The sequence below is a fragment of the Misgurnus anguillicaudatus genome, chromosome 12 (assembly GCF_027580225.2).
Source record: "Misgurnus anguillicaudatus chromosome 12, ASM2758022v2, whole genome shotgun sequence".
Lineage (NCBI taxonomy): Eukaryota > Metazoa > Chordata > Actinopteri > Cypriniformes > Cobitidae > Misgurnus > Misgurnus anguillicaudatus.
This window is the reverse complement of record NC_073348.2, coordinates 31,751,976-31,773,080: the sequence shown is the minus strand read 5'-3', so window position 1 is coordinate 31,773,080 and position 21,105 is coordinate 31,751,976. Positions and strand designations below refer to the sequence as shown.

The 21,105-nt window shown below is 37.8% G+C and overlaps 2 protein-coding genes across 7 annotated transcripts; one reads left to right on the top strand and one right to left on the bottom strand.

Annotated features, from left to right (window-relative positions):
• Positions 1 to 362: 362 nt before the first annotated feature.
• ska2 (spindle and kinetochore associated complex subunit 2) lies at positions 363 to 5,054 on the top strand. Of its 2 annotated transcripts, XM_055208182.2 has the most exons (8): positions 1,418 to 1,469; positions 1,647 to 1,768; positions 1,862 to 1,951; positions 2,218 to 2,394; positions 2,580 to 2,654; positions 2,753 to 2,795; positions 2,894 to 3,026; positions 4,550 to 5,054. In XM_055208182.2, exons 1-8 carry the CDS (start codon positions 1,433 to 1,435, stop codon positions 4,680 to 4,682), a joined length of 810 nt encoding a protein of 269 aa, XP_055064157.1. In that variant the 5' UTR covers positions 1,418 to 1,432; the 3' UTR covers positions 4,683 to 5,054. The 2 variants fall into 2 exon arrangements, with proteins under 2 accessions (XP_055064158.1, XP_055064157.1); XM_055208183.2 differs by lacking the exons at positions 1,418 to 1,469; positions 1,647 to 1,768 and adding an exon at positions 363 to 485.
• Positions 5,055 to 5,275: 221 nt separating this feature from the next.
• tex14 (testis expressed 14, intercellular bridge forming factor) lies at positions 5,276 to 20,951 on the bottom strand. 5 transcript variants are annotated; one of them, XM_055208170.2, is made up of 32 exons: positions 20,796 to 20,951; positions 20,362 to 20,495; positions 20,167 to 20,281; positions 19,895 to 20,060; positions 19,623 to 19,762; positions 18,677 to 18,761; positions 18,082 to 18,215; positions 17,430 to 17,546; positions 17,149 to 17,272; positions 16,893 to 17,071; positions 16,321 to 16,469; positions 15,824 to 16,014; positions 15,577 to 15,685; positions 15,313 to 15,492; positions 14,472 to 14,851; positions 13,582 to 13,658; positions 12,949 to 13,031; positions 10,814 to 11,026; positions 10,635 to 10,726; positions 10,435 to 10,548; positions 10,247 to 10,343; positions 9,972 to 10,032; positions 9,441 to 9,583; positions 9,167 to 9,318; positions 8,865 to 9,036; positions 8,644 to 8,787; positions 6,926 to 7,060; positions 6,734 to 6,821; positions 6,234 to 6,305; positions 6,047 to 6,120; positions 5,905 to 5,971; positions 5,276 to 5,453 (listed from the first exon to the last, which is right to left on the bottom strand). In XM_055208170.2, exons 2-32 carry the CDS (start codon positions 20,489 to 20,491, stop codon positions 5,417 to 5,419), a joined length of 4,020 nt encoding a protein of 1,339 aa, XP_055064145.2. In that variant the 5' UTR covers positions 20,492 to 20,495; positions 20,796 to 20,951; the 3' UTR covers positions 5,276 to 5,416. The 5 variants fall into 5 exon arrangements, with proteins under 5 accessions (XP_055064145.2, XP_055064147.2, XP_055064148.2 ...); XM_055208172.2 differs by having other exon boundaries at positions 6,734 to 6,815; positions 20,772 to 20,947; XM_055208173.2 differs by having other exon boundaries at positions 8,889 to 9,036; positions 20,772 to 20,946.
• Positions 20,952 to 21,105: the final 154 nt, after the last annotated feature.

Below are 21,105 nucleotides of genomic sequence, written 5' to 3'. Positions count from 1 at the left end.
GTCGATTGGTTGGTTTTGAGAGAAACGTAAAACTTTATCTGCCTGCGACTCTATCGTCAATTTTTATCTGATTAGGATATTCATAAATAAAATTGGCTTAAAGGAAAGCCAAGTTTTTGTTAATATGTGGGAATTAAAGTAAATGTAAGCAAAACGCACTATATACTGGCAATTTAAACAACATACTAAGCTCATTTAACAACAATGTAGCGGTTTAAAATATGCATAACTCCACGTTGTTTTAAATACAGTACGTACTGTGCGTTCTCGGTGGTACGTTAGTATTCCATTCCGAACATCCCGCCCCTTTTCCGCTCTTTCCCCTTCGCTGCGGCGCTTCGAAACTGACCAATCACGTTCCCCTCTTCCTGACAGCCAACCAATCAGAGAAGGTTTTCTGATCTGCTGCGAGCTTCATATTTCCGGGGCTGCTTTAGGAATGTAAACTATTCAACATGGAGACAGTTGATAAGCTAGAGGCGATGGTAAGCTGTTATAACAAAATATTAAAATCAAACGTTTTTTCCGTTTAAATGCAACTATCGTTCAGCTACATCCGTGTCTTTAATGGCGATCACGGAAAATCAAATGAAAACATTAAGGGTTAAAGGTTTTGTGCATGTCTCTGACTTTCCCTTGGGTTGGAGGGAGAAAAATACGAAAAACATGTAGCTGAGTAGCTAACTAGTGCCGTTGCTAGTATCATTATCCAGCGCCAAACAGTATCCGTATGATTAAAATACCGATATGGGCGTACGCTGGATCAAAAAACAATGTTTATGTCACCCAAAACTGTCTATTTGGCTCGGTGGGTGATGTGATCGTTGGTGTGCGGACTGCGGTTGCGTGAGGGCCTGTGCGCGTGCCAGTCAGATTTCTGCTGCATCTCTGGTTTACTCCATATGTCATGGGATATTTTAACATGTTTAGTCAGTAATAGTGTATAGGTACACCAACGTGTTTTACAACTATTGCTATACTTATACACTGATTATAATGAATAAAATGCGTCTGGGAACCATTTACAACCATTTGCATGTATGTATTTTGATTAGTAACCATTAGTAAATTCTATGCATGCAAAATCTCATTAAAACAATGCTTTTTTTGCCATGCAAAAATTTACAGAAAATCTGAAACATGCATTTATATAACTTTTTACTCGTGTAGTGCCATCCATAAATAAATTTGGCGGTAGGGGGCGCAGTATCGCTCTTATTCAGCCAGATAACCTTTATACCTCTACTACATTATGCATATTTATGTTTTTTTTATGTTTCAGTAACGGCTGTGTTTTCCCTTTAGGTTTAATTGACATTATTTATCATGACTGGATATTTCAGCATGCAAAAAGACCACCCTGAATCTGTACTGTCTGTCCAGTGCCCCTTTCATATTGTACTACTGATAACCCAGTTATTAAAGCAGTGCAATGTTAAAGGGGCATTGGCCAGGGATTTTTCTCAAAGGTAGGGTCAACAACCTGGCCAGCCGTATCGAGTGCTGTTAACAGGTGCTCTGACTTCATTGCACTACTGTATTGGACAGCTAGCAGTGCAATAGTATTGTCAGGGCATCTGAGAGCAGCTTTGCACAAAGTTTGAAGAGTTGTGCCTTTTTATTGTTGTTTGTTTAATGTTTTACAGGTTTAAGATCTAATCCTAATTCCTGGGACCCTATCAGTATTGCCTCTGCTGTCCACTATGTTCAGAGTAGTGCAATATTGCTAATAGGGTTTCAGGTTTTAGGCTGTACCCTTATCCTCCAGGTGGGCACTAGTAAATCATTATCAAAAACCAAAAAGCCAGTTCATCTAAATGCTCAATGAATGATGATTGTGTTCAGAACTGTGTCCTTGTAGTTCCAGAAAGCGGAGGCTGATATAGAATATGTGGAAAAGCGGCTGAAATTTGACTTTGTGAGCAATGCTCGAGAGGCTGGCTCATTTGAGGTGAATTCATTGTCTTGCATGTGGTTGGTTTTAATTGGATATTTCACCTAAAAATAAAAAAATGACATTTTATTTTTTCTTTCAAGATGCATTTCATGGTTTGTTTAATGTTTTTGGTTATTAATATTAAGCTTAGTTGGTAAATCATTGCATCAGCAGCTCAAAGGTTATGGGTAACAGTGTCTGCCAAATGCATAAATGTGCACTGTACAAAGTTTGACTCTTACGGTAGTTTTCTGTGTCTTGTGAATGGCAAAATCTTTAAGGGAAACCCAGTTCAGTTGCTGGAGAACCTGTCGGCTATCAAAGCACGTCATGCAGCCCTGTGTGCGCAGGTGGAGGAGATTGCCGCAGAACAGAAACGATCCATGGACTCCATACGAGCTCACCTGGACACTACGGTGCAGCTGGTTCAACACTTACAGACCACAGCAGATATAGAGGTATTCATTCAGTCGGTCATAAAAACATCTTGCCCATATTTAAAATGAACCTTCCTGTGTGAGCTGAAAAGGTCGGCTCAGCGTATATACGTTAGCAGGCTATTGCAAATTAAAGCAATAAGCTATAGGTTTCATGAGGTTTTTAGATTCGTGCTCTGTAAGGTCATCCAAATCTTGTGTTGAAGGTTCCACCACTGACAAAAGAAGAAGAAGAAGCGAAGGAGGCTCTCTGCTCTTCTATAGCTGCACTGAGTGTAGAGGTTAGACAAAACAGGGGAATTATTTTTAAATTTATGCACATTTTATATTTATATTATATACAAAAGTACCTTAGCTAACAAATAATTTTTTGGTGTAGGCCGTACCCACATCAGAATCTCAAATTCAAGCGCAGTCCGAGTGTAAGATCACAAAACTCTCCTTGTGTACTTTATTAGCAATTTTAAAGCATTTAATTGCAAAATAATTGTAATTTATATATGTTTTGTCTGTTTTGCAGCACAAAGTACACATGAGGAGGTAACTGAGGGCACTTTTGAGACGGTCCCTCGAAGTGTACGCGGTAACCTGAAGCTGAATGACCTCAACACACTCTATAAGCAATTAACAGAGTACTTCTCAGATAAAAACAGGTTTGTTCAATCACACGTAAAATTTTTCTCCTGTATCAGTATCATAAATGTGTGTTGGCAGTGTGAGAACAACCCTACAATGAAAAAAATCAATCCTCTCCTCCTTTTTTAATTCCCATTAAACTAAAGCAGTCTCATTATGATTCTCTTGTTATTGTGATGTCGCACAAACAAAGCCCCGCCCACGGCCACTGACTGAGTGGTTAATTTTACCCAAAAGCTTTTGAAATGTGTTTGTAAGCATGTTGTTGCACTAATGTGCTAAAGATGCTACTTTCTCAGACTGTATTTACAAGAAACAGATCTATTTTTAAACAAAAGCACTCACTGTCTGTTAGAAAGGAAGTGAGGAGCTGTAGCTCATTTGCATTTAAAGGTACACACATGAAAACAGCTCCCACCCAAATAGGGGCGTTTTGGACATGCTATAACACATGATACAAATCATACTGTGTACTTTGAGTTGAAACTTCACAGACAAATTCTGGGCACACCTGAGATTTAACATCTTGTAAAAATGGGCATGATATGTGCCCCTTAAAGTTGCTGTTAAACATAAAACTGTATAACATAAAAATTTTTAAGGGGGAAAGTACAAAGTTGAAAATATTTTTAACAAATATAACTGTGTTAAAGGGTTAGTCCATTTTCTTAAAAAAAAAATAGATAATTTACTCACCACCATGTCGTCCAGGATGTTGGTGTCTTTCTTTGTTCAGTCGAGGAGAAATTATGTTTTTTGAGGAAAACATTCCAGGACTTTTCTCAGTTTAATGGACTTTAATGAACCCCAACACTTAACAGTTTTAATGCAGTTTAAAAGGACTCTGAATTATGTTAGGCGAGGCATGGGGGTCTTGTCTAGCGAAACGATTGTCATTTTTTGCAAGAAAAGTAAGCACCTTTTTACCACAACTTCTAATCTTCCTCCGGTCGTGTGACGCGCCAGCGCAACCTCACATAATACGTCAGGATGTCACGGATGACGTATAGTAACTACGCCCCAGTGTTTACAAGTGTGGAGAAAGAGGACGGTTCCGACGTTGTTGTATGTCGAATGATACAAATTAATGTCTTTGTGTCAGTTTGTTGTTTAAAATGGTCCGCAAATGTGCGTTTCATATATGTAACACGTGACCTTTCCACGTCATTACGCAATTACGTGAGGTCGCGTTGGCGCGTCACACAGCCGAAGGAAGACAGGAAGTTGTGGTTTAAGTGCATATTTTTATTTTTCTTGCCAAAAATGACAATCGTTTCGCTAGATAAGACCCTTATGGCTCGCTTGATATCGTTTAGAGTCCTTTGAAACTGCAATTTTCAACTGCATTAACTGTTAAGTGTTGGGGTCCATTAAAATGAGAAATCCTGAAATGTTTTCCTCAAGAGACATTTTCTTCTCGACTGAACAAAGAAAGAGATCAACATTTTGGATGGATTAATACTTTAAGTAATGTTATAGAACATATACAGAGAAAAGTGTTGTCTAATTTGATAACTTCTTTGTTCGCTCCTGTTTCCAGAGGACCGATAAGCACTCAAAGGATGAAGAAACTGAATATGAAAGTCAGTGATTCTGGTTTGAAAACCTTACAGCACCTCAAGCTGATCGAACTGGACAGGAAAGGACTTGTTTCATTGCTTTCAAGAGACTGAGATGTCTATATATGTCTATTTTAAAATTGGACAAGAATGACTGAATCAAGATGATGTATTTCAAAACATTTCTTTTGTTAAACTTATGAGAAAAAGGGCAGAAACACTTAGTTTTAACTGATTGTTTGTTCTATTTCTTTTGCATAACTTTACTCTGCTGTAACTGCAATTATGGACCTGATGTAGAATCTTTAGATTTATTTCATTAATAAGATTTGTCTTGTCCTGTTTTTGTAAAGTAAAACAGCTGTTTTTAAATTTTAGAAAAGACAAATCACATCCGACAAGAAATACATTTGACTGTATATATTGTAATATTTCGGAAATTGTTGTTGTAAGTTTGAGTATGCAATAAAATGTATTTGTTTTGTATTTGTACTTGGTTTAATCAGAAATGATTCAGAATGCATGCCTCAATATAACTAAACACCTAAAACACAGGAAGTCCATTTTTTGTAGTAACATTTATATCATTAAATTAATTATTTTGAAAAAAAAAGAAAAATGCATGAAACAACATTTATAAACATTCAAATTAACTTGTATAATATATTAGATGAAGTTAACAAGCTTGAACACAATTACCTTAATGCTCTTATATATTCTTTCATGAAAAGCAAATTCAACATAGGAACAAACTAAGTGCCTGAGCCAACTAAAACAAACAATTCTGATGCAAAAACATTTAATAACAGCATCAGTCTACCTTTTAACTTTTTATTAGTGTGGTTTGACTAACTTTGGCTTTTCAAAGGCGTCTGCTCAAGAACCCTAATGATAGAAAAATAAATAGTGAAAATATAATAATGAATTAACAAATCCTGAATAACTGTGAGCATTTTCAATCCAAATCTTATTTTAATTTTTTTAAGTCATAAGTATAATTAAAGGTGGGGTGCATGATCTCTGAAAGCCAATGTTGATATTTGAAATCACCTAAACAAACACGCCCCTACCCCAATAGAATCTGGACCTTCTTTTGATAGACCCGCCCCACACATATGCAACCCAGGCAACGATGTCGGTTTTAGTAGACACGCCCCTTACTGCCGATTGGCTACAAGTGTGTTTTGGTACTCGGCCCGACTCCCATTTCCAAAGTGTTTTTTAAAAATCATGCACCCCGCCTTTAAATAACATGTTCAAAAATGTAATAGAACTTACAGAAGCACTATCTATAATTAAGCTTAAATGCATTATATATTTAAAGCTTCTTATGTACCTTTGAGGATGATTAAAGACCCCTTTATCAGCTACCTCCAGCTTCTCTCTCAGTTCACTCACACTTTCTACAGGTAGGCAACAATGAAAGCATTACTCCACACAGGCCTTTATAGGTTGCCTTGTGTAAAAAAGATACCCACCTGCTGTTTCCATGTAGTCCCCTGAACAGACGGTGTCTTCTTTAACATCTCCTTTCATGTCAGACTTGAAAAACCTAAAGCAAGATGCATACAGAAGTTCAGTTTACTCTTGGGTTATCAATAGAAATGATATCACATAAAGAGATCCAAAAGAAAGACTTGATAAGATGAAATAAGAATTAATTACGGGGTGCTGAAGTGTGTGTTAGCTTTTTCTAAAAGCATTCTCTGTAGTTCCTCATCGAGAGTGGAATGAGCCCTTCAAGATCAAAACACTGATTTTGTTACAAATGTATAAAATTCGTGCATCTTTTGAAGTACAAGCATGGTCATTTTAGTTTTAGTAGATGAAAACCAACAACAGAACTAAATCACTTTCTTGTTACCCAGAATACGTCAATATCATTGATTCCCCAACTTTTAAGGGATAGCTCACCCCAAAATGAAAAAGTTTTGCTGAACACAAAGGATAATATTTTAAGTAATGTTTGTAACTAAACAGCTTTTGAGCACCATTGACTTCAATAGTATTTTTCTTTCCTATTATGACGTCAATAGTGCTCCTGTTTCTTGGCTTCTTGATTACAAATATCTGACAGATAAAATATAAAAATATCAAATGACAGAATTTACATTTTTAGGTGAACTATCCATTTAACAAGGAAATACACAACTAGGTTGTATCACCTTTCTGTATCATCATAACTCTTATCAGTGTTCTTTTGAGAGTTTGCATTGCTGTCCACATTTGCTGAGTTGAGATCTGGATCTTGGTCTGAAAACAAAAGTATATTTAAAATTGACTGATGCTAATATATTCTTGTAATGATGATTGACAGAACTACATGCTTAAACATGAAGATCTATATTTCGGGTTACCGTGTGTCTGACATGGGGCTTCATCCTCACACCCTTCTTTCCCTTCTGCAATCTCCTCATTGCCGGGCTGTTGGTGTTCAGAATCTAACAGCTCCTCACCAACACCCTCTCCTTCATCATACTCAACACATTTCTCTGCAGGAAATGGTCACAACAGAGAAAGTACAAAGCCTTGACACTTCAGAAACAGTACAGAGCACAAATTCATTTTTAACAGGATTGGAAAAATTCAGAACAGGCATCTTCAAATATATAAAATATTATTGTTTATTAAGGCTGGATATCGATTTAGATGTTCCAAAACTATTCGATTTCGATTCACAAGCTATCAAATCTATTCAATTTCAGTTCTCAGTTCAATTTAAAATTCCGATTCTCGGTTCGATTTTTATACTCGATTCAAGTCAATGAAGATAGATTTAATACAAATGCTATATTTATTAAAAAAAGAACAGTGAACATAAGTTTACATGTGGGTAATTAATCAAAAGAAATTAATAGCCACAAACCTGTATATTAAACTCTTTTATTTTAGGTACACTTGGGTACATTAAAACAGAACACATCTCTAATTTTCAAATGCATACAATTATGTTCAATACAATACAATTTTGATGCAAGATGAAAAATGTATGCTGAAAAAAGTGAGAACAGTCGCATTCCTTGATCAAACAGCAGGGCTCAACATAAAGGACTGCCCAGTGGCCCGGGTCAAGTGTGAGAGACGTTCGGGCCAGTAAAAAGTATTGTTACTTGCCCGATCGGGCCAGTGCTTCACCCTGAGTCACTAAAATATATGTATATTATTTAACATCTTCAGTTTACAGGTAAAGCAGAAAAGTTGGGAGCCTTTTTCCGTTGAAACATATCTGTTGTATACAATTATATTTGACTTTTAAAATTATTATTTTTAAATATGTGACACTTTTTTTATTGGGGCCTGTGAGAATCGATTTTGAATCGACCATCTAAAAAAAAAAAAAAAGAATAATCCAAAAATCTATTTTTTGCCCAGCCCTATTGTTTATATACCGCAAATGCATATTTATATCATAGAGCATTTTTTATTTATATTTTTATATAACCATGGCTTTACAACTTTCAACATTACTTTCATGTGTTGACAAAGTAGTGTTTTCTTGTAAAATTAGCATTTTTTTATCAGCCTCTTATGTTTAGGTTCAGTAATTTCACTTAAATAGCAATAAAGAGTTTATTATTCAGTAATTTGATATGCCTTATTTTCACAAATGTCTCTTTGGTCATTTCATTGGTATTTAACAAATTTGACAGTCTCTAGCTGCAAAACCCTAAAAGTGCACTTTTTTGCCAAAAACCTCAGTTACAAAAACACTAAATATTGCAAGTGATGCAAAGTCAGAATGTGAAAGTCAGAATGTAAAAATGAAGAAACTGAACCACATACTAGGGGGCGCTGTGATTCATGTTACTACCACATTCGGATTGTATTCAGGTTAAGTACTCACAAGGGTGGATTAAGCGAATTTGAAGCAAAAGTATTTGATGAACATACAGTATAATACGTGCCGGGAGTATTCGGTTAATATCATTATCTCGTCTTTGGCATATAGGGGCTTTGCATCTGAGCACCTTACAAAAAAATCGAATACCGTTTTCACATATATAATAAATATTCACACATATTTAGCAAAAAACAGTTACATAGTTTGTAAATGTTTTAATCTTGGGTGTTATACCTTTTTCTTTCCCATTCATCAAAGACAAATTGTCGCTGTTTGGAGCCTGGTCCGATGATTTAGGTTCATCTGAGATGCAGGTGATGCTTCCTGACTGCTTCTGGTTCTCCGACTCTGGATGAATCCCAGTCTCACCTGGAGCGTCTGCAGGTGTGACCGACAAAGTTACACAGTTTTAATAACCTTTATAACATTATTATATGATGTGAACATTGCCAGACCAACAGGATGCTCAATCTCTTCACCGTCCCCCTGGCTGCTCTCTGTGGTGTGTTTGGCTCCAGAGCTGGCAGTGGTGAATTCTGCATTAGCGCTGCTGGGAGAGTCTGTGTTCTCCTTAGAGATGTTTCTGACTGCTGGAGACTGTAAGATGCTGGATGCAGAGACACTTGTCTAGACAGAGATTTAGGACCAGGAACCAATGTAAATGAACTATGTTTGATTAGTGTAAGTAGTTAACATAAATGTGCTATTTTAATATATAAATAAATATATAGATATAAACATGAATTAATTGACTGACTGTAGTGTTGTCTCCTGAACTGGCTGTGGCGTATGTGTCAGTGCAGAGAGTTTGGGAAGGAGCACTGCCCCAGGGTAAAGTATCCAAAAGGCCCTGAAGCTGAGGAAGATGCTCAGTACCCACCTGCACATTTCGGCGGTACATTCTACGACCTTTATTTAAAACAAGAGAGTCAGAAACAATACTAGACTAGATTAACATGGGTATCAGTATGTTCCCCACAATAATAAAAAGCATCTACAAAAATTTGCATATCTAGTGTCCATATTCATACTTCTTGGGCTGCGTGGGGTACTATTGCAGGGTCGATGTCCTCTACTCTGTGAAGTGGCTCCTGTTGGCCCCACCCACTCTTGGTGCTGGGTTGGGGAATGAGAGATGCTGGAAAGATCTGCAATCTCAGCCATGTCTGGCAAACTGATGTGCACATACAAAAAAAGATACAATTTGGAATAAATAATAAGCTAAATTTTAGCGAGCTGGTTTTAAAGGGATAGTTTACCCAAAAGTGAAAATTCTGTCATCATTTGCTCGCTCTCATGTTGTTACAAACCCGCATAAATTTCTTTGTTCTGATGAACACAAAGGAAGATCTGGGGCACCATTTACTTCCATAGAATTATTTCCTACTATGGAAGTCAATGGTGCCCCAGATCTGTTAGGCTACAAATATTTTTCAAAATGCCCTCATTTGCTTTCAGCAGGAACAACTTGAAAGTAAGTAAATGAGTACATTTTCATTTTTGGTAAAGTATCCCTTTAATGTTTACAGTTTTAAATTTGCACAAAATTGTATAAATGGCACCTTTGCACGGGAGTAATGGATTCAGATTCTGTTTCTTTTGTGTCTTGACCAGGCTGGTATTCTGTAGGATGATATTTGTCTACTTCATTACTTTCAAAAAGTATTTTCTTAACTTTCTAATGTAATCATTCAAGAAAGCATAGATTTTTAAAAAAGTAGTCAATTAACAATAACAAGATTATACCTGAGGACAGGCCCAAAATGCTGATAATACAATGATTGCAAGATAAAAATGCTGATAATACAATGATTGCAAGATAATTTAATCTGCATACCACTGAGACTGGTTTCTGTGGTCTGTTTATCCTCTGCTGGAGCTGTGGTGGTGGGTTGACAAACCTCCACTGTAATGTCCAATTCTGAGCTCAGTGACTGAAGAATGACAATTGCATTATTCTCCAAGGTATCATCAGTAATGTATTGTTTAAAAGATTTGTTACACCTATGCTAAAAATGTGTTCACCTGAGAGTGCTCTTCACCAGTGGAGCTGTCAGACATGTGATGTCTGGGTGTGTAATACACAGTATTTGGCTCGACAGGTGATTGAGCATAGTCAGATTCTGAACCATCAACCTCCTACAAACACAATACACAATGACAGGAACAAATTCTAACACATAATTGACTTTTTTTGAAGTTTAGATAAATTAATGAAATAAAACCTCTTTTTGGGCCTCCAGCTCTCTATTATTTACATCAAAAGTGGGGTTCGTAGTGTGAAAGTTTGTGCTCTCCTCACTATCACTCTTAATACCTGAGAATAAAAAAGAGGTTTAAAAACATTACATGAAGAAAGTGTAAAGCCCATCCCCTATTCTTCAAGAGCTTGACATCTCTATACCAGCAAAACTCTTAAACAGTTGCTCCAGATCGCTGCTTTCCCGGGTCTCAGATTCCTCACAGCTTTTCAAGTTATATTGGGTACAGTGTCCCTGCCAGCCCTGTAGGTGGAGCTGTTGCTCCTCTTTGTCCTCACTGTCACTGCTGCCTACAGCACCCAGCTGTGCACCCAGTCGCCCACGTGTCATTTGGGCCACCACTTCACTAACCTCACCTGAGAAGTTACAAAGAAAAAATTTCTTACAATGTTAAGATTCTACATGATTTTTAAAGAGTGTGCATACTGCTTAAAGGGATAGTTCACCAAAAAATAATATATACTCCCTCTCATGTCGTTACAGTATACATTTTTTGTTCTGATGAACATAAAGGAAGATATTTTGAGGAATGTTTGTAACTAAATCGATCAGAAGCCCCATTGACCACCATAGTATTCTTTTTCCTATGGATGTCAATGGGGCTTCTAATTGGTTTGGTTACAAACATTTCTCTTCTTTCGTGTACATCAGAACAAAGAAATGTATACAGGTTTGTAACAAAAAGAGATTAAGTAAATAATGACATAATTTTCATTTTTGGGTGAACTATACATTTGGCACAAGGATCTCCTAACACAGTAGTTCTCAAACTGGGGGCCACGAGATGGTGCCGGGGGGCCCCAGTTTTATGACATTTAAAAAAAAATACATACATTTTTTATAAATTCGGTGTAATTAAACCTCAGAAAAATAAGGCTATTAACCAACAGCACTATGTTGTTATAGAATGTTTTATGTCATAAATTTTTTTTTGGGGGGGGGCACGAAGGGATGCACTGTACACAAGGGGGGCCACATGCCAAAAACGTTTGAGAACCACTGTCTTTATAGACATATACCACACAGATTTTCATTCAAATAAACTAAAATTAAATGTCCCACTCCTTAAAGGGATAGTTCACCCAAAAATGAAAATAATGTCATTAATGACTCATCCTCATGTCGTTCCAAACTTGTAAGACCTCCGTTCATCTTCGGAACAAAGTTTAAGATGTTTTATATTAAGTCCAAGAGCTTGTTGACCCTTCATTGAAAATCTACCTACGGTATACTGTCCATGTCCAGAAAGGTAATAAAAACATAATCAAAGTAGTCCATTTGACATCAGTGGGTCAGTTAGAATGTGTTGAAACATCGAACATACATTTTGGTCCAAAAAAAAAAATTACATTTTAAGGGCGCAGTCACACCAAAAGCGCTTTAAACGCTTGCAAACGCAAGGCGCGACGCACTGCCTTTTTTAAAAAAGAGCAGTGCGACGCGGCTTTTCATATTGCTAAGCAACCACCGAGTCAGCTGTCTTGTCAATCAAATATTGAAGCATGACATTCTTTTGCTGTTAACTGTCATATTAGCAGAAACTTTAAAAAGAGGACGCTTGCTCTGACCTTGTTTGAGGGTGAGAGGTGCACAAACACGCAGGAGAGAGTGAGCGAGTGGAGTCCGGTTCTTCAAAGCAACTGTAAACTTCCCTTACCACAACGTAAGGCCCGCCTCTCCCCTCATTCGATTGGACAATGGAAGACGCGAATGACGTCAGGCGCTTCTCCGCTCTCAGCGCTCCTTCAAAAACGCGTGCGCGGCAGAAAACCGCAAGGCGCTCGGCGCGCATAAACAGCGCGCAAACGCGCCCTACCCATAGAATATCATTCAAAAAGGCACCTGCAACTGCCATAAACGCTTTTGGTGTGACCGGGCCCTAATTCAGCATTGTCTTCTCTTCCGCGTCTGTTGTGAAGCGCATGCGCGAGACTAAAGTCACATGACTGCAGTGACGCGGATGACGTGTTATCCTCAGACATGTTTGCGATTTTTTTTTTACTTACAGCGTGCATCTCCAAAAAAAAAAACAGCTGGGGCGCACCAGATAACACGTCAGCCGCGTCATAGATTTTCAATGAAGGGTCAACAAGCTCTCGGACTAAATTTAAAACATCTTAAACTGTGTTCTGAAGATGAACGAAGGTCTTACGAGTTTGAAACTACATGAGTCATTAATGACATTATTTTCATTTTTGGGTGAACTATCCCTTTAACACCGCCGGTATATGGTGTGTCTGTTTGCCATGTTGGAGAATACAAAGACATGGTGTCTTACTGGTCCACGTAGGGTTTGCTTGGTATTTTCCTTCATATGTGTTGTCTTTCCGAGGCTCAGACAGCCCAAGCTGCATGTACAACCTGTAAGAGATGTAATTGCTTATTTATTTGTCACATTCTCTCTTATTTTGTCATGTGTATCCTTTCTCACTTTCCAACCTATCTCAGGTAATGTTTACAGTATGCCTGTCTTTATGGCTACATTCACACTGCAGGCAAAAGTGGCCCAAATCTGACTTTTTTGCCCAAATGCCCTGATTTTTGTATGACAGTCTGAACAGCACAAATTTGATTTTTTCAAATCAGACTCAAGCCAATTTCATTTGTGGTCCTAAATCGTATCCATATCTGATGTATTGCAATGTGACTTCGCATTTCATCCGACATGTTTATTTCCGCAAACACGGTGCGCTGTGTCTTACATTTTCTTTTGTGCATGCGGGTCACTTTAGGGACGTGTACGATTCACACATGAGACTGATGGCAGTCGCATTTAAATGATAATGTGAACAATAGTGCAAAAAAATCTGATTTCTGCAAAAATCTGAACTGAGCATTAAAACCTGCAGTGTGAACTAAGCCTATGTGACTTGCATTAGTCATTTTTCCCAATATACTCTGGCTGTTGTACCTCTCAGACTTCTGAGATCCTGTCTGCTGCTGTCCTCTCTCTGTTCCTCCCACTCTCTTCAAGTCATATTTTTCCTCCTGTAAGTGAAGTTTCATACTCCTACTATATGCTATTTAAGATTGTTATTAACTTTTTGTGTGTATAAAGTGTGTATAGCTTTCTAACTACACTAGTGAACATTTGCAGAGGATCAAAACCTTGTCTTGAAACTAGGGCTGGGAAAAGATTAATCGCGATTAATCGCATACAAAATAAAAGTGATTTTTGGAATAATAAATGAGTGTGTGCTGTGTGTAATTATTATGTACATATAAATACACACACATTCATGTATTTAAGAAACATTTACATGTGTATATATATTTATTTATATTTTTATATATTCTATATTATATATAAATTCGAAAAATTTATATATAAATTAAAAAAAATCTGACATGAATATATGTATGTGTGTGTGGTTAAATATACACAATAAATACACACAGTACACACACATATATTATGCAAAAAATAACTTTTATTTTGTATGCGATTAATCGCGATTAATCATTTCCCAGCCCTACTAAAACCAATAACCATTCTTGTCATAGGACAACTTTGATAAACTTTTTTGATCCACTTTAAATGTTGACTAAATGTTTACATGTTACTCCCAGCTAGCTGATAATACAATTCATGTGGTTTGTATGCTCTTAAAGGTGCTATGTGAAGTTTTGAACACAATTGTAAATAAACATTTGTATGTTGTGCTGCTCAAACACACAGCAATGTCTTGAAAGTCATACAGAGCAATAGTGCTTAGATAGATACTGAAGTAATTACAGTAGCTTTTGTAGAAATTGTATTTTACCTTTAATATCAGTACATTTCAGATTGTGCACCCATACCTGGAGACTTCTCGGATAGCTCCCACTGTCAAAGCTGTCTTCTTGAGCCGAGCTGTACTGACTGACCTCTTCATCTCCATCGATTGTCCATCCGGGTGTATAACTTCTGGATGGGGGCCCTAATGCCTTCCAAACACCACTGCTCTCATTTTCCTTGTTAACTTTCCCCACAACCATCTCAAATTTCCCAGTATCCACCTCGTCAAAGCACGGGACGTTCATCTGGGCTCCCTCTGCATTATCCAGACTCTTCTCGGCCTGCTGCAAGAGCACCTGAGACACTTTAAGGTTGAGAACAATGGAGCCGATATGGTTTGCGATGGACTGATTGACAGTTGCCAGATCCTTTTCTGTATCGCTACAGTCATAACAAGCCGGCTCTTTAAAGGGGACAGAGAATCAAAAACCATTTTTACCTTGTCTTTGTTGAATAATGGTAGTCTACCCACATTCACAAACATACAAAAAGTGCTAAATATGCTAAACATCTCAGTCTCATACAAATTCCTCTTTTAGAAATGTCAGCCAGAAAACAGCCCAATCTGAAAAACTGATGCTTATGACATCACAGGCCTCTAACTGCCCCTCCACTTTAAAATAATTGGCTACATTTTTTGAGTGGCAGCAAAGTCAGCCAATTAGTAATGAGATTGCAAGTTAAGCCAGTAGGGGGAGCCAAATAGGTGCAAAACCACTTGTTTAAATTCCCCACCCGAATAGAGCTATCTGAGAGAGGTTTTTAGGAAGCTTCTAAGGCATTACAGACCCAAACAAAAAAAAATTGTCTACATGTCACATCACAGAACAAGGATAAATACTCTGTTCAATCATTCTATGTCACCTTTAAGTGATGCATCATGGGACATGGGCCACTTGTGTAAATAAGCGATGTCATGCTGTGAGACGTCCCAGTGGAGGTCATCTGTGTCTGTGGTGGACTCTTCTTCCTCTGTGTGGACTCTGTGAGTCTCATTTGTTTCTCTCTCCAGGCAATGCCTGAGTTCCTGGGTTTTGTTATATACTGGGAGAACAGTATAGGTCAATCTGACTCTAGAACAATACAGTTTTTAGGTTTGAATAGCTTTCATAGTAACAAAAAGCTCACCTGGTTTATCACGATCTCTTGTGTGATTAAACTCAGTGCTCCATTCAGGGATGCTCTGAAAGGCAGACCAGGAGTACCATCCACTTCTCTTATTTTCGCTTCTTATCTCCTGTAACATTTTAGATCAAAGCCCTTACTCTCATGCTATCACTTACCATGCTATGATGCCTTAAAATGCTGGCTCTGTAGCCACCATGATATATTTTTGGAAGGCAATAAAAGAACTGCACACAGCATGTTTACATACTCTGATGTCACAGCGAAGCATGTAGCACAGATCCTTCAGGGTACTGGTCCTGTCCTGGGCTCTGTGTTGAAAGCCTGTCTCCAGGTACTGGGAATACGGCTTAGGCACAGCAGGGTGAGCTATCAGAGCCTGACCGAGCTCTACTGACTTTTTTATGCAATGTGGATCAGTGGAACCCCATGGCACAGCATCTGAATAAAGCAATACAGATATTTTAAATGAAATAATGCCCTAACAGTACAGCAAAGGTTCTAGTTCTTTAAATATTCTGAATATGTATTTACATTTACACTTATGCATTTAGCATGCACTATTATCCAAAGCGTGCATTTAAGTGCATTCAAGCTATACATTTTTATCCACATGTATGTTCTCTTTGAACTCATGACCTTTGCATTGGCAGCACAATGCTAATAATTAACAAACTATATGACAAAATAATGACCTACTAAAAAAAAACATCTCAAAGGTCTACAACGTGCATCCCATACAGGTACCTGTATAGATCTCCTGTATCAGGGCACACAGACTATAGATATCAGCTTTTCCTGTGCAGGCTTTACATTTAATCGCCTCTGGAGCTGCCCAGTTGATCAGGCTGAGGGGCAGAGGAGCAGGAGGCGGAGCATACAGGCAAATTCCCTCGCTGTTAAAGAGATTAAATGCTTACAACAATGAAAACTACTACATAACTATTCATCGTGAACATAATCCATTTATTTTAAATTGATCAGATTTAAAATCTTACATGTGACCCTGGACCACAAAACCAGTCATAAGTAGCACGAGTATATTTGTAGCCAACAATAAACTGTATGAGTCAAAATGATTAGATCATATTGTATAAAGATATTCTGTACATTTCCTACAGTAAATATATAAAAAATGTATTAGTAATATGTGTTGAACAACTTTAAAGGTGATTTTTTTCTTAAATAGTTGGACAAATATTGTCATAACAAACCATACTGTACATAAATGGAAAGCTTATTTATTCAGCGTTCACATAATGTATAAATCTCAATTTATGACTGGTTTTGTGGTCCAAAGTCACATATGCAGTATGTACCTGGGCACCATGAAGCCAAGGCCTGTAACTTTGGCAACTCCAGGGTGCACTATGAGCACATTATGTGAAGAAAGGGCCCGAAGCACAAGAGATCGACCGTGCAGGTACATTAACACCTCACACACCTGCAGTACCACTGTTAACAGATCAGCCACCTGCAGTAGAGGAAACTCCTCTCTCTGTGAGGAGATTAACAATAAGCCCAAGAGGAGCAACATTTAAACAAGACAACATGTTAGTCATTTAAAAATATTACCCTCTGATGCAGTAGACTGAACAATGAGCCCACATTTACTCTCTCATAGACCAGTCTGATATGGTCCAGGTCAGTGGATATACTCACTGCCATGAGCAAAAGCAGGTGGGGGTGAGACAACTGACTGTAAAGAAATAAACTGAATCAATATATTGTAACTGTACATCACACTGTGTTTATCTTCACTATGTCAAAAGAAAACCTTTTATGGCTTGCTAGTTTAAACTGTGTACAGGAGAAGCAATTACAAGACAATTACAGGACAGTTTTTATTATCATACCAGCAATATTTCTTCTCAGTAATAAGTACGTCCATGAGACCATCATGTCCTTCACGCTGGTGCAAAATCTGATCATGCAGCTCTTTAACAGTGACACGGCATCCTTTCCAGCTGTAGCTGAAACCCAAAAGCATACAGCTTAAAGTGCCCCTGTAGTAGATTATACATTTGGCAGTCATGGACACATAGCTGCTTAGTCTGTTTAACAATGCACACATGAGCTGTGGGTTTGCAGAACTAATTTTTGATGTTGACAGTTAGAGCATTCACACTTAACAGAAGTAGAGCTGAGGCAGCATTGCTGCAATCGTTTCTATGCATCCGAGTCTATGTATCCATACATATCTATGGCTTGAACTACTGATCCACTCGTTCAACTGTTAGTAAATACTCAGCAATGGTGATGAATGAAGAATTTACACATGGTCATAAAGCATATTAAAGACATAGACATAGAAACAACAATACAACACTTGATTTTCACCACAGGGGGCATTTAAGAAACTTGGCCTATTGTTACAGAAAACATGGTTTGTTTAAGTATAATAAAGTCCAAGTAACTCAAGATAACAAAAAGCAACAGATGGAGCTAGTGGTTAGTTTTCTATTTGAAAAACACCATATTAACAGAAAGCAAATCACACGGTCTTACTTGGTCATACGTAGAAAAGATCCACACATAAAGGAATTGAGGGGTTCATCCTCAGCCTGACCCAGGTCAGAGTCACTTATCAGGGACATTGAACCGACCAATCCCAGACTCAGCACAGGCCTCTCAATGCGTAACTGTAAAGATAAGGTAACAACTGTTCAATGGGATTTATAGTTTTTAATGCAAAACTGCACATCTCTACTTAAAAAATCTACATACTTCTGGAGATTGAAAACACTGTACTATTCTAAATATGCACTTGTACACTCAGTATAAATACTTAGTAAGTGTTTGATGTGGATCACTAAAATATGCATGTAAAATATCATTCGTTATGGGTAACATTCCCAAAATATTTTCAAGATGGGGAAAAAATGTGACCCTGTCTGTGAAATCCAGGCTGTAGTCTCAATCTAATGAAGTGATTTGGAGCATCAAAGTTTTATTTTAGTCATCGATTTTACTTTTTTTTCATCTTTGACATGACCTTATTCATGACCTTACTTCACTGAATGTTCTGTACATTATGTGTAATGACATCAGCTAGGTTTTCACAAGCAAAGTCACAAATAGAATAAATAATGCGTACATGTACCTTTCCATAGCCAAAACACATCATTCCCATATCACAGGCAGGTGATTTAGCACATAATTTATTTTCAGGGGCAATCCCATTTCCCCTAAAAGAGAAAACAAAATATAATTTTCATATAATTATCAATTTTTTAAACTTGTATGTACTCAGGGCTCCCACACCTTAGTTAACTTCAAATTCAAGGACCTTTCAAGGACTTTCCAGGTCCAATGCCCTCAAATTCAAGGACTAATGTGGGGACACATTTCAAGTGAGAGCAAGGTTACATTGTGTTACCTTTAAAGATATATTGTTACAGTTCCCTTTTGAGGGAACTCGCGCTGCGTCACTGCGGTGACACTTTGGGGACGCCTCCAGAGGTAAGTGCGTCTGAATGTGTATATCAAATTCAACCAATGGTGAGGCTTAACGACAGGGTGACGTGGGAGCCAGGAAGTATATCGCTATCTGAAATATTGCCAAAGACGGCGTTACAGGGACGCTGACACGCTGTTACAGGAAGTATGGCAAGGGAGACGCAGCGTCTCGTTCCCTTCTCAGGGAATAATACACAGGGAATAATATGGATTTTTTTTTTCAGAAAACTTCTTGCATAAAATAGATTCAAGCATTTTCAATGACCTGTATCTATGTATGTATATTTTCAAAAACGTCCCAGGGCCTTGAATTTTCCCCCCAGATTCACAACTTTTCAAGAATTTCAAGGACCTGTGGGAACCCTGTGTACTTCACATATCTTTTAAATTCACAAGTTCGGTTATTAAATCCACAAGATCATTTGTCAGTGGGTAGAAAGTATGTTAATTTTTATCATATTAATATGGGCAGCAATATTGTACAATATTCTTCCATTGTCTATATCTTCAAACTCACATTAAATGACACCAGAACACTGAAACCATTCACTGATCAATATGAAAGGTCAGAAAATGACTGTAGACCTTACCAAGGTCGTAAAAGTTTGAGTGGGGATAGTGAGGTCAGCAGACTCTTAGAGGAGGTAGGGGTGCCTTGGACATTCCTGGGTAAATGTGTCTGCAACATGCTTTGCATTTGAGATTCACACCTTTTTAGGAAAGCAAGCATCTGTACAAAAAGCAAAAGGATGCTGTAACAGACAGTTACACAATCCTTCATTGGAACTAAGAAGAACATAAAATGAAGAGACACAGAAAATCTTGACACCAGAGAGTTTCCTGAAATGTCCAGCACACAAACCCTTGGGCTGTCCTCCTGAGCGCCTGCCTCTGCCCAGTCTCTAGGTGTCCGGCCCTTATCGTCATGGAGACGCAGGTCACCACCAGCATCCAGCAGTGAACTCAGCAGCCGGGGGTTACATGAGAAAACCGCAGCATGTACAGGGGTACTCAAGTCAGTACAGCGGCTGGTAAACCCACAACATCACATGACACAAAACAAGATTTTGTAGAAATTAGCTTTAGGGTTTTTGCATGAATGTGGGAAGATGAGACGCATGATTTTGGCCTTACTGATTTGGGTTTGCTCCATACTCCAGAAGCTTCTCTGCTACGTTAGCAAAACCGAGGAGTGAGGCACAAAAAAGTGGTGTCTGCCCGAGGTGGTTTATACTGTCAACATCCACACCTATAGAAGGAACAACATGGGAAGTGTTATTGTAGGATGTTAAATCAAGCACATATAAGACAACATTTTTTGTTACAAACCTTTCTTAAGGATTTTCTCCACTTTTGGAACCCTTTTCTCAATTGTGTATTTGTGCAGGAGGGCTGGTAAACCACCGCTTTTTACAGTGCCCAGGAGCACAGGGCAGGGCATTGGCTGTATTCCTGTCATGATGCTGTTTGTCAAATACCAGAGGTCACCATCATTTACTTTTAATCATTTTGGCATAAAAATCAATGGCAACCAGCTAAAATATTTACTTGGTAACGTTAAATTGTTGTAGGAAATGTCGAATAAGACAACCAGCTAGCAAAACACGTGCTTATAGGCTAATTATTGTTATATTTGAGATATAAAATCAGTACAAACATGTATGCTAACTAGCTGAGACAATTAACACCCATACATTTAACGGTCGATATGAATATTACGTTATTGTAATAAATTTTACCCGTAAAACTTGACCTTCACTAACTTAGTTGGCTGGCTAACAGGAAAAAGGTTAAAAATAAACAGAAATTGGAAGATATTTTGTTATTATTTTGTTTTTCTGGCGCTTCGACCGTTAACGCATCGTCGATGAAAGTGTGCTCGATGATGGAGAGAGATGAGCAAAGGGCGGGTAGGGTCAGGATGTCGTTATTTCTGTTGATCGATTCTCTTCACGTATTAAAATCGATTACGTTAATTTGTTTTAAACGTATTAAACATTTTATTTTATTAGAATTTTGAGTAAAAAATAATAATAATACAAAATACTGTAATGGAAGCATTATGTAACTTTT

What these genes read in the sequence shown, in the direction of transcription:
- ska2 (XM_055208182.2), top strand. Translation starts at nt 1,433, where the DNA reads ATGTTAAAGGGGCATTGGCCAGGGATTTTTCTCAAAG. An exon ending in GCCAGGGATTTTTCTCAAAG is followed by an intron (nt 1,470 to 1,646) that starts GTAGGGTCAACA and finishes AATGTTTTACAG; the next exon opens with GTTTAAGATCTAATCCTAAT. An exon ending in AGACCACAGCAGATATAGAG is followed by an intron (nt 2,395 to 2,579) that starts GTATTCATTCAG and finishes CTTGTGTTGAAG; the next exon opens with GTTCCACCACTGACAAAAGA.
- tex14 (XM_055208170.2), bottom strand. Translation starts at nt 20,491, where the DNA reads ATGACAGGAATACAGCCAATGCCCTGCCCTGTGCTCCTGGGCACTGTA. An exon ending in CTCAAACTTTTACGACCTTG is followed by an intron (nt 18,762 to 19,622) that starts GTAAGGTCTACA and finishes TTTCTCTTTTAG; the next exon opens with GGGAAATGGGATTGCCCCTG. An exon ending in GATGAATGGGAAAGAAAAAG is followed by an intron (nt 7,061 to 8,643) that starts GTATAACACCCA and finishes CATTTCCTGCAG; the next exon opens with AGAAATGTGTTGAGTATGAT.